At 48.4% G+C, this 13,400-nt stretch overlaps 1 protein-coding gene across 1 annotated transcript in view; it reads right to left on the bottom strand.

Annotated features, from left to right (window-relative positions):
- LOC306765243 (syntaxin-binding protein 4) overlaps positions 1–13,400 on the bottom strand; it is a gene marked incomplete at both ends in the record, with an annotated part of 222,431 nt that overhangs the window by 64,138 nt on the left and 144,893 nt on the right. Inside the window, one exon of the mRNA XM_079252645.1 lies at positions 10,516–10,589. Coding sequence (XP_079108771.1) covers positions 10,516–10,589 — 74 coding nt within the window. The remainder of the gene's footprint in view (positions 1–10,515; positions 10,590–13,400) is intronic.

The following is a 13,400-nucleotide window of genomic DNA, read 5'->3' as shown; positions in this document are numbered from 1 at the left end:
CTGACTCTGTTGACTCTGACTCCTCAGCTGACTCCTCTGACTCCTCCGTTGACTCCTCTGACTCTGTTGACTCTGACTCCTCCGTTGACTCCTCTGACTCTGACTCCTCAGCTGACTCCTCTGACTCCTCAGCTGACTCCTCTGACTCTGTTGACTCTGACTCCTCCGTTGACTCCTCTGACTCCTCAGCTGACTCCTCTGACTCCTCCGTTGACTCCTCTGACTCTGTTGACTCTGACTCCTCAGCTGACTCCTCTGACTCTGTTGACTCTGACTCCTCTGACTCCTCCGTTGACTCCTCTGACTCCTCTGTTGACTCCTCTGACTCTGTTGACTCTGACTCCTCAGCTGACTCCTCTGACTCTGTTGACTCTGACTCCTCTGACTCCTCCTCTGACTCCTCTGTTGACTCCTCTGACTCCAGCTCCATCCTCTAACTGATAACTCTAACTTGAGAAATTGTTTCAACAGATGAAATGATTTCATGATCGGGGCACAGCTCCCTCTTACTGTAGATTTCCATTTTTATTTTTGACCTCAGGGGTGAAAATTACATTCAACCTTGAGATTGGGGCTTCTTCAGCTTTAGGACGACTGTTGGCCCGTTACCATGGAAACAGAGACCTAATACTAATTGGGTCTGGAGCAGTGGGGCACAAGTTAATTATTGCCCGCTGGAAGACGATGTGATAGAGTTCCCGTCTCAGTCCTCCATGCTTTTGTAGTCTTCTCTGAGGAAAACCATGAGTTGCTCTTATGTTCAGCCTGCAAGCCGTTGCCCCCCTCGTCCAACATCAGAGAAGGAAAACATCATTCCACAGTAGGAACAGCTGGAGTTCATACAAAGATATGTGTCTGTGTTCTTCCCCAGCTTCACAACTTGTTTTTTAAATCATTATTTCCTCCTAATGATGCGCAGAGGGAGCGAGCGCTACCCACAGACTGAATGTTAAACACTTTAAGACCTTGTAAAGACAAATTCAGCATAATGAAAAGTCTTGTTCGAGTGATTTAGGATCCTCCAGATGAAGCAAGATAAAAACAACATGTTTATTGAACTGCAAAGAAACGTGAGGACGTGTTGACAGAGTAAATGTAAATGAGAGCATTTCTCACTGTGAGCATGTTTTCCCGCTGCAGGCTGAGGTGTCGCAGCTTTCTACTGAATTAACAAAGAGATTATGATGTAATAATCTTCAGCATAGGTTATCAGGATTTTCTGCTCCAGCAGAGACGGACAATGACGGGACTCCAGCAGCATGTTGAGGAGGACGATGTGTTTTCCATCTTTGTGTTGTTTTTATGAAAACACAAAGGCCCGTCCTTCAGCCCCTGCATTCCACTTCGACTCTTCCGGCTATATTTAGTAACCACGTTTAATCTTCATATCACACGTCAACACAGAAACTTAAAGCAGAAACAACTCCATGTTTACATTCAGTCCAGTTCACCTTCACTCAGCGTCATCTGAGAAACAACCCGAACTAAAGGAGGGTCTGAGGAGGGCCTGGGTCTGAACCACCCAGGTGGGGTTAAAAACCAACGGACTGGACCAGGACCAGGAAAGAAAACCTGCATCAAGACCAGGAACCAGGAAGGAAAAACTTCCATCAGAACCAGAACCAGGAAGGAAAAACTTCCATCAGAACCAGAACCAGGAAGGAAAACCTGCATCAGAACCAGAACCAGGAAGGAAAACCTGCATCAGAACCAGAACCAGGAAGGAAAATCTGCATCAGAACCAGAACCAGGAAGGAAAACCTGCATCAGAACCAGAACCAGGAAGGAAATTCTCCTAGTTCCCTTACTGGAGAAGAAGAAGTAAAGGCCAGCAGTGGTTTCCAGCAGCATCAGGAGTTGGTTTTCCATGTGCAAAATGCAAAAAACAGGACAAAACTCCAGTCTGACTCCTGATTCGCTGGAATCAAAGCTGCACATGAAGAGAAAACAGCTGCATTGTTTACATTCAGAACGCACAGCTGTCCGTGTGTATATGCAGAGGTCACTGGTTCAATCCCCGGGTCCCAGTGGTACATATATCATCTCCTAATGTACCGAATCATAACCGCAGTATCTGACTGCATCCAACCACATCCAACCACATCCAGCTGCATCCAGTAGCATCCAACCACATCCAACAGCATCCCACAGCTTCCAGTAGCATCCAACCACATCCAGTAGCATCCAACCTCATCCAACAGCATCCCACAGCTTCCAGTAGCATCCAACCACATCCAGTAGCATCCAACCACATCCAACAGCATCCCACAGCTTCCAGTAGCATCCAACCACATCCAACAGCATCCCACAGCTTCCAGTAGCATCCAACCACATCCAACAGCATCCCACAGCTTCCAGTAGCATCCAACCACATCCAGTAGCATCCAACCTCATCCAACAGCATCCCACAGCTTCCAGTAGCATCCAACCACATCCAGTAGCATCCAACCACATCCCACAGCTTCCAGTAGCATCCAACCACATCCAACAGCATCCCACAGCTTCCAGTAGCATCCAACCACATCCAGTAGCATCCAACCTCATCCAACAGCATCCCACAGCTTCCAGTAGCATCCAACCACATCCAACAGCATCCCACAGCTTCCAGTAGCATCCAACCTCATCCAACAGCATCCCACAGCTTCCAGTAGCATCCAACCACATCCAACAGCATCCCACAGCTTCCAGTAGCATCCAACCACATCCAACAGCATCCCACAGCTTCCAGTAGCATCCAACCACATCCAGTAGCATCCAACCTCATCCAACAGCTTCCCACAGCTTCCAGTAGCATCCAACCACATCCAACAGCATCCCACAGCTTCCAGTAGCATCCAACCACATCCAACAGCTTCCAGTAGCATCCAACCACATGCAACAGCATCCAACCACATCCAGCTGCATCCAGTAGCATCCAACAGCATCCCACAGCTTCCAGTAGCATCCAACCACATCCAACAGCTTCCAGTAGCATCCAACCACATCCAACAGCATCCAACCACATCCAGCTGCATCCAGTAGCATCCAACCACATCCAACAGCATCCCACAGCTTCCAGTAGCATCCAACCACATCCAACAGCATCCAGTAGCATCCAACCACATCCAGTAGCATCCAACCTCATCCAACAGCATCCCACAGCTTCCAGTAGCATCCAACAGCATCCAACAGCATCCAGTAGCATCCAACCACATCCAGCTGCATCCCACAGCTTCCAGTAGCATCCAACCACATCCAACAGCATCCAGTAGCATCCAACCACATCCAACAGCATCTAATCACATCCAGCTGCATCCAGTAGCATCCAACCACATCCAACAGCTTCCAGTAGCATCCAACCACATCCAGCTGCATCCAACCACATCCAACAGCATCCCACAGCTTCCAGTAGCATCCAACCACATCCAACAGCTTCCAGTAGCATCCAACCACATCCAACAGCATCCAACCACATCCAGCTGCATCCAGTAGCATCCAACCTCATCCAACCACATCCCACAGCTTCCAGTAGCATCCAACCACATCCAACAGCTTCCAGTAGCATCCAACCACATCCAACAGCATCCAACCACATCCAGCTGCATCCAGTAGCATCCAACCACATCCAACAGCATCCCACAGCTTCCAGTAGCATCCAACAGCATCCCACAGCTTCCAGTAGCATCCAACCACATCCAACAGCTTCCAGTAGCATCCAACCACATCCAACAGCATCCAACCACATCCAGCTGCATCCAGTAGCATCCAACCACATCCAACAGCATCCCACAGCTTCCAGTAGCATCCAACCACATCCAACAGCATCCAACCACATCCAGCTGCATCCAGTAGCATCCAACCACATCCAACAGCATCCCACAGCTTCCAGTAGCATCCAACCACATCCAACAGCTTCCAGTAGCATCCAACCACATCCAACCACATCCAGCTGCATCCAGTAGCATCCAACCACATCCAACAGCATCCCACAGCTTCCAGTAGCATCCAACCACATCCAACAGCTTCCAGTAGCATCCAACCACATCCAGCTGCATCCAGTAGCATCCAACCACATCCAACAGCATCCCACAGCTTCCAGTAGCATCCAACCACATCCAACAGCATCCAACCACATCCAGCTGCATCCAGTAGCATCCAACCACATCCAACAGCATCCCACAGCTTCCAGTAGCATCCAACCACATCCAACAGCTTCCAGTAGCATCCAACCACATCCAACAGCATCCAACCACATCCAGCTGCATCCAGTAGCATCCAACCACATCCAACAGCATCCCACAGCTTCCAGTAGCATCCAACCACATCCAACAGCATCCAGTAGCATCCAACCACATCCAGTAGCATCCAACCTCATCCAACAGCATCCCACAGCTTCCAGTAGCATCCAACCACATCCAACAGCATCCAGTAGCATCCAACCACATCCAACCACATCCAGCTGCATCCCACAGCTTCCAGTAGCATCCAACCACATCCAACAGCATCCAGTAGCATCCAACCACATCCAACAGCATCTAATCACATCCAGCTGCATCCAGTAGCATCCAACCACATCCAACAGCTTCCAGTAGCATCCAACCACATCCAGCTGCATCCAACCACATCCAACAGCATCCCACAGCTTCCAGTAGCATCCAACCACATCCAGTAGCATCCAACCTCATCCAACAGCATCCCACAGCTTCCAGTAGCATCCAACCACATCCAACAGCATCCAACCACATCCAGCTGCATCCCACAGCTTCCAGTAGCATCCAACCACATCCAACAGCTTCCAGTAGCATCCAACCACATCCAACAGCATCCAACCACATCCAGCTGCATCCAGTAGCATCCAACCTCATCCAACAGCATCCCACAGCTTCCAGTAGCATCCAACCACATCCAACAGCTTCCAGTAGCATCCAACCACATCCAACAGCATCCAACCACATCCAGCTGCATCCAGTAGCATCCAACAGCATCCCACAGCTTCCAGTAGCATCCAACAGCATCCCACAGCTTCCAGTAGCATCCAACCACATCCAACAGCTTCCAGTAGCATCCAACCACATCCAACAGCATCCAACCACATCCAGCTGCATCCAGTAGCATCCAACCACATCCAACAGCATCCCACAGCTTCCAGTAGCATCCAACCACATCCAACAGCATCCAACCACATCCAGCTGCATCCAGTAGCATCCAACCACATCCAACAGCATCCCACAGCTTCCAGTAGCATCCAACCACATCCAACAGCTTCCAGTAGCATCCAACCACATCCAACCACATCCAGCTGCATCCAGTAGCATCCAACCACATCCAACAGCATCCCACAGCTTCCAGTAGCATCCAACCACATCCAGCTGCATCCAGTAGCATCCAACCACATCCAGCTGCATCCAGTAGCATCCAACCACATCCAGCTGCATCCAGTAGCATCCAACCACATCCAGCTGCATCCAGTAGCATCCAACCACATCCAACAGCTTCCAGTAGCATCCAACCACATCCAGCTGCATCCAGTAGCATCCAACCACATCCAACAGCATCCCACAGCTTCCAGTAGCATCCAACCACATCCAACAGCATCCAACCACATCCAGCTGCATCCAGTAGCATCCAACCACATCCAACAGCATCCCACAGCTTCCAGTAGCATCCAACCACATCCAACAGCTTCCAGTAGCATCCAACCACATCCAACAGCATCCAACCACATCCAGTAGCATCCAACCACATCCAACAGCATCCCACAGCTTCCAGTAGCATCCAACCACATCCAACAGCATCCAGTAGCATCCAACCACATCCAGTAGCATCCAACCACATCCAGTAGCATCCAACCACATCCAACACCATCCAACCACATCCAGCTGCATCCCACAGCTTCCAGTAGCATCCAACCACATCCAACAGCATCCAGTAGCATCCAACAGCATCCAGTAGCATCCAACCACATCCAGTAGCATCCAACCACATCCAACAGCATCCCACAGCTTCCAGTAGCATCCAACCACATCCAACAGCATCCAGTAGCATCCAACAGCATCCAGTAGCATCCAACCACATCCAGTAGCATCCAACCACATCCAGTAGCATCCAACCACATCTAACAGCATCCAGTAGCATCCAACCACATCCAGTAGCATCCAACCATATCCAACAGCTTCCAGTAGCATCCAACCACATCCAACAGCATCCAGTAGCATCCAACCACATCCAACACCATCCAACCACATCCAGCTGCATCCCACAGCTTCCAGTAGCATCCAACCACATCCAACAGCATCCAGTAGCATCCAACCACATCCAACACCATCCAGTAGCATCCAACAGCATCCAGTAGCATCCAACCACATCCAGCTGCATCCCACCGCTTCCAGTAGCATCCAACCACATCCAACAGCATCCAGTAGCATCCAACCACATCCAACAGCATCCAGTAGCATCCAGTAGCATCCAGTAGCATCCAACCACATCCAGCTGCATCCCACCGCTTCCAGTAGCATCCAACCACATCCAGCTGCATCCCACCGCTTCCAGTAGCATCCAACCACATCCAACAGCATCCAGTAGCATCCAGGAAGCTGCAGCTGCAGGTGTGTAATCTTTCCTTTGTTCGTGCACATCTGGATGGCAGATATGTGACTGTTTTAGTGTGTGTGTGTGTGTGTGTGTGTGAGTGTGTGTGTGTGTGTGTGTGTGTGTGTGTGTGAGAAGCACAGCAGCCTGTTGACGTGGGAGTGAAGTCAGGATAAAAACAACAGCAGCTCCTGCAGTCTTAAGCCGGCGGAGTTAAGTGGGTTAGGGCTTTGCGACGTGACCCACTTCCCTCCCAGGAAAACACACGGCTGTAACCGGGATACCTCCACCGCACACACAATCCCTCTGCGAGTCCGACTGCGTTAGAATAAAAGAATTGTAGAGCAGAAGCATGAAGCCTCAACCAGTTCTGATCACACTGATTACACTGATCATACTGATCACACTGATTGTACTGATCACACTGATTGTACTGATCACACTGATTGTACTGATCACACTGATCACACTGATTGTACTGATCACACTGATTGTACTGATCACACTGATTGTACTGATCACACTGATCACACTGATTGTACTGATCACACTGATTGTACTGATCACACTGATCGTACTGATCACACTAATCATACTGATCACACTGATTGTACTGATCACACTGATCGTACTGATCACACTGATCGTACTGATCACACTGATCGTACTGATCACACTGATTGTACTGATCACACTGATTACACTGATCATACTGATTACACTGATCATACTGATCACACTGATTGTACTGATCACACTGATTGTACTGATCACACTGATCGTACTGATTACATTGATCATACTGATCGTACTGATCACACTGATTGTACTGATCACACTGATTGTACTGATCACACTGATCGTACTGATCACACTGATTGTACTGATCGTACTGATCACACTGATCGTACTGATCACACTGATCGTACTGATCACACTGATCGTACTGATTACACTGATTGTACTGATTACACTGATTGTACTGATCACACTGATTGTACTGATCACACTGATTGTACTGATCACACTGCTCGTACTGATCACACTGATTGTACTGATTACACTGATCACACTGATTGTACTGATCACACTGATTGTACTGATCACACTGATCGTACTGATCACACTGATTGTACTGATTACACTGATCATACTGATCGTACTGATCACACTGATTGTACTGATCACACTGATTGTACTGATCACACTGATCGTACTGATCACACTGATTGTACTGATTACACTGATCATACTGATCGTACTGATCACACTGATTGTACTGATCACACTGATTGTACTGATCACACTGATTACACTGATCGTACTGATCATACTGATTGTACTGATCACACTGATTGTACTGATCACACTGATTACACTGATCGTACTGATCACACTGATTGTACTGATCACACTGATCGTACTGATTACACTGATTACACTGATCATACTGATCGTATATAAATTAGGGCTGTGACGATATGATTTTGTCCAGATTCGATTTGATTCCGATTTTTTGGGAACCGATTCGATTAAAATTGCGATACTCACGATTCCTCGATATTTCTGATTTATGTAGATTAAAAACAAAAAAAAGCACAAAACCTTCTTCCTCCCTCCAGGTACGTTTTATGATCTTGGACATTTTTTAAATCTTTAGTTGTGAAGCATCTCCGGGTTGCAGACAGGAGGATCGGGGGGGGCTGAGTATTCATCTTCTCTGACTTTATAAAAGGCTTATCTCCTCTACTCTCCAGTTTCTCCCCAGCTCGCTCATGTTTAAATGTTCCTGTGTAACAGATATACAGACTGATCTGGATCCTGTTCTGCTGAGTGAAGTGAATTATCTGCAGTCCAGCAGTGACTCTGCTCATTAACTTAGTCATGATTAGGAAAAACATCACAAGTAAAAAGATCAATAGAATCAATAGAAACAATAAAAAAAGACAAAAGGGATTATTTTTATTTATTTGTACAAAATCTATATATTTTTTTTGTTAAAAATTAATTTAAAATTGTGAAGCAAAAAAACCCTGATATCTGATATTTCGATTGGATTTTCCCACTCCGAATGAAAATATTAATCTTCTCACATTTACTGAGATTTGTTTATTTACAACCATGTCTGCTGTAAACAAACAGTTTTCAGTCCCTCAGTCCCACATTCCTCCAGTTTCATCTCCTCACACGGTTCCAGTAGCAGAACCTCCCAGTATCAGACCCGTCGCTGAGGAACCAATTCCCAGCTTGGTCTCAGGGAGCAGATGGAGGTTTTCCTCCTGGTTCTGGTTCTGATGGAGGTTTTCCTCCTGGTTCTGGTTCTGATGGAGGTTTTCCTCCTGGTTCTGGTCCTGATGGAGGTTTTCCTCCTGGTTCTGGTTCTGATGGAGGTTTTCCTCCTGGTTCTGGTCCTGGTCCTGATGGAGGTTTTCCTCCTGGTTCTGGTCCTGATGGAGGTTTTCCTCCTGGTTCTGGTTCTGATGGAGGTTTTCCTCCTGGTTCTGGTTCTGATGGAGGTTTTCCTCCTGGTTCTGGTTCTGATGGAGGTTTTCCTCCTGGTTCTGGTCCTGATGGAGGTTTTCCTCCTGGTTCTGGTTCTGATGGAGGTTTTCCTCCTGGTTCTGGTCCTGGTCCTGATGGAGGTTTTCCTCCTGGTTCTGGTCCTGATGGAGGTTTTCCTCCTGGTTCTGGTCCTGATGGAGGTTTTCCTCCTGGTTCTGGTTCTGGTCCTGATGGAGGTTTTCCTCCTGGTTCTGGTCCTGATGGAGGTTTTCCTCCTGGTTCTGGTCCTGATGGAGGTTTTCCTCCTGGTTCTGGTCCTGATGGAGGTTTTCCTCCTGGTTCTGGTCCTGATGGAGGTTTTCCTCCTGGTTCTGGTCCTGATGGATGGCATTTTTAGTTTGGTCAGAGTTCTTATGGTTTATATGAAGACAGCTGGACCTATGTGGACTGGTTTAACTGGACTTTCTAACATGGTTGAACAGCTTCATGAGATGACAGTCGCTACATTTATATGGACAAATATTCCATAAATATGAATGAAATCAGTCTGATGGGAGATTTCAGCTGATATGTTTACATGGGCCTTTCTGTGTGGAGTCTGCATGTTCTCCCCGTGTATGCGTGGGTTCTCTCCGGGTTCTCCAGCTTCCTCCCACCATCCAAAGACATGCTTGTTAGGTTAACTGGTTACTCTAAATTGTCCCTAGGAGTAAGTGTGAGCGTGAGTGGTTGTTTGTCTCTGTGTGTCCCTGCGATGGACTGGCGAGCTGTCCAGGGTGTACCCTGCCTGTCGCCCAAAGCCAGCTGGGATAGGCTCCAGCTTCCCCGCGACCCTGAATTGGAATAAGCGGTTCGGAAAATGAATGAATGAATGAATGTTTACATGGAAGCACAGTACAGTCATGATGGACAGATGTAATATATATGTATTATGTGTCATAAATATGTAATATATATGTAATAAAATATAGTAATATATATAACTATATATTACTGGGTGAGACTCCAGCTTTCCCACCAACCTGAATTGGACTAAACAGTGTAGAAAATGTATGAATGAACCCTTGAAAGTTGTCGTATTTTCATTTCGACCATGGAAATCTCAGTAATTCAGAACTTTCTCAGCATTGCCTTGTGTCTGCCACAGTCTCGTTATGTTCTGCTGTCTGCCCTGTAATCCCTTCACGCAACATGACCTCCACATGGTCCAAGCATGCTCAGAAACATCCTCCACCACAGAAACCATCAGAATGTACACAAATGTTTACATTCTGATGGTTTCTTTATGCCTGCTGATCCAGTGGTGAGAAGGTTAACACCTGGTGGTATCTTCAGCTGTACGATCGGCTGGAAATGGTTTCTGGTGTACCTCACAGTTCTGCATCCAGCATGAAGTGTGTATCAATATTAACACACAGAATGAAAAATGTTCAGGCTGGAACTTACCGAGGCCATTTTCACAGTCGATAAACTCCAAGGAATGAACGGCTCGGTCCACTCCATACGGACCCATCAGCGTCCTGGTCAGGAGAAAACAGAGGAGGAGATAAAAGATCAGAACAGGGTCGGCAACAGGCATCACCTGGTTCTCTAAGAACGGACCGTCAGCCACCTGTCCAGCTCCACATCATCAGAACCCACCAGAAACACTCACAACTGGACTCCACTGGACTCCTAACCCTAACGATGTGTCATGTTCACATGACAACGGCATCATCAGCATGAAAATGTTCAGATGCATGTCAGGGTTGGACCAGGACAGATGTGGACAGACTGGTTGCCATGGTTGCAGAATCCACAGCTTCATCTGTTCACCTGGACTCCACCTGCTCCTCATTGGGTTACTGAGACACTCATTGGTTGGTTTTCTGTCGTCCTCATCGTCCTGATTGGTTTGAACCATCTGGGCTGCAGATTCCTCCATCTGCCTTCCTCCCACCAAGACCATCACGTCTCCACACTGGTCCAGCCAATAACACGCTTCCTCCCACCAAGACCATCACGTCTCCACACTGGTCCAGCCAATAACACGCTTCCTCCCACCAAGACCATCACGTCTCCACACTGGTCCAGCCAATAACACGCTTCCTCCCACCAAGACCATCACGTCTCCACACTGGTCCAGCCAATAACACGCTTCCTCCCACCAAGACCATCACGTCTCCACACTGGTCCAGCCAATAACACGCTTCCTCCCACCAAGACCATCACGTCTCCACACTGGTCCAGCCAATAACACGCTTCCTCCCACCAAGACCATCACGTCTCCACACTGGTCCAGCCAATAACACGCTTCCTCCCACCAAGACCATCACGTCTCCACACTGGTCCAGCCAATAACACGCTTCCTCCCACCAAGACCATCACGTCTCTACACTGGTCTGACAGACCTGTAGGAACCAGACCTGTAAGAACCAGACCTGTAAGAACCAGACCTGTAGGAACCAGACCTGTAGGAACCAGACCTGTAAGAACCAGACCTGTAGGAACAAGACCTATCAGAACCAGACCTGTAGGAACCAGGCCTATAAGAACCAGACCTGTAGGAACCAGGCCTATAAGAACCAGACCTGCAGGAACCAGACCTGTAAGAACCAGACCTGTAAGAACCAGACCTGTAGGAACCAGGCCTGTAAGAACAGACCTGTAGGAACCAGACCTGCAGGAACCAGACCTGTAGGAACAAGACCTGTAAGCACCAGACCTGTAGGAACCAGGCCTATAAGAACCAGACCTGTAGGAACCAGGCCTATAAGAACCAGACCTGCAGGAACCAGACCTGTAAGAACCAGACCTGTAAGAACCAGACCTGTAGGAACCAGGCCTGTAAGAACAGACCTGTAGGAACCAGACCTGCAGGAACCAGACCTGTAGGAACAAGACCTATCAGAACCAGACCTGTAAGAACCAGACCTGTAGGAACTAGACCTGTAGGAACCAGGCCTGTAAGAACAGACCTGTAGGAACTAGACCTGTAGGAACCAGACCTGTAGGAACCAGACCTGTAGGAACCAGACCTGCAGGAACCAGACCTGCAGGAACCAGACCTGCAGGAACTAGACCTGTAGGAACTAGACCTGTAGGAACCAGACCTGTAGGAACTAGACCTGTAGGAACCAGACCTGTAGGAACTAGACCTGTAGGAACCAGACCTGTAGGAACCAGACCTGTAGGAACTAGACCTGTAGGAACCAGACCTGTAGGAACTAGACCTGTAGGAACCAGACCTGTAGGAACCAGACCTGTAGGAACTAGACCTGTAGGAACTAGACCTGTAGGAACCAGACCTGTAGGAACCAGACCTGTAGGAACTAGACCTGTAGGAACCAGACCTGTAGGAACCAGACCTGTAGGAACTAGACCTGTAGGAACCAGACCTGTAGGAACCAGACCTGTAGGAACTAGACCTGCAGGAACCAGACCTGTAGGAACCAGACCTGCAGGAACCAGACCTGTAGGAACTAGACCTGTAGGAACCAGACCTGTAGGAACTAGACCTGTAGGAACCAGACCTGTAGGAACCAGACCTGTAGGAACTAGACCTGTAGGAACCAGACCTGTAGGAACTAGACCTGTAGGAACCAGACCTGTAGGAACTAGACCTGTAGGAACCAGACCTGTAGGAACCAGACCTGTAAGAACTAGACCTGTAGGAACCAGACCTGTAGGAACCAGACCTGTAGGAACTAGACCTGTAGGAACCAGACCTGTAGGAACCAGACCTGTAGGAACTAGACCTGTAGGAACCAGACCTGTAGGAACCAGACCTGTAGGAACTAGACCTGCAGGAACCAGACCTGTAGGAACCAGACCTGCAGGAACCAGACCTGTAGGAACTAGACCTGTAGGAACCAGACCTGTAGGAACTAGACCTGTAGGAACCAGACCTGTAGGAACCAGACCTGTAGGAACTAGACCTGTAGGAACCAGACCTGTAGGAACCAGACCTGTAGGAACGAGACCTGTAGGAACTAGACCTGCAGGAACCAGACCTGCAGGAACCAGACCTGTAGGAACCAGACCTGTAGGAACCAGACCTGTAGGAACTAGACCTGCAGGAACCAGACCTGTAGGAACTAGACCTGTAGGAACTAGACCTGTAGGAACCAGACCTGTAGGAACTAGACCTGTAGGAACCAGACCTGTAGGAACTAGACCTGTAGGAACCAGACCTGTAGGAACCAGACCTGTAGGAACTAGACCTGTAGGAACCAGACCTGTAGGAACCAGACCTGTAGGAACTAGACCTGTAGGAACCAGACCTGTAGGAACCAGACCTGTAGGAACTAGACCTGTAGGAACCAGACCTGTAGGAACCAGACCTGTAGGAA

The sequence above is a fragment of the Telmatherina bonti genome, assembly GCF_933228915.1.
Source record: "Telmatherina bonti genome assembly, chromosome: 14".
Taxonomy (NCBI): Eukaryota; Metazoa; Chordata; class Actinopteri; order Atheriniformes; family Telmatherinidae; genus Telmatherina; species Telmatherina bonti.
This window is presented reverse-complemented; position numbering and strand designations above follow the sequence as displayed.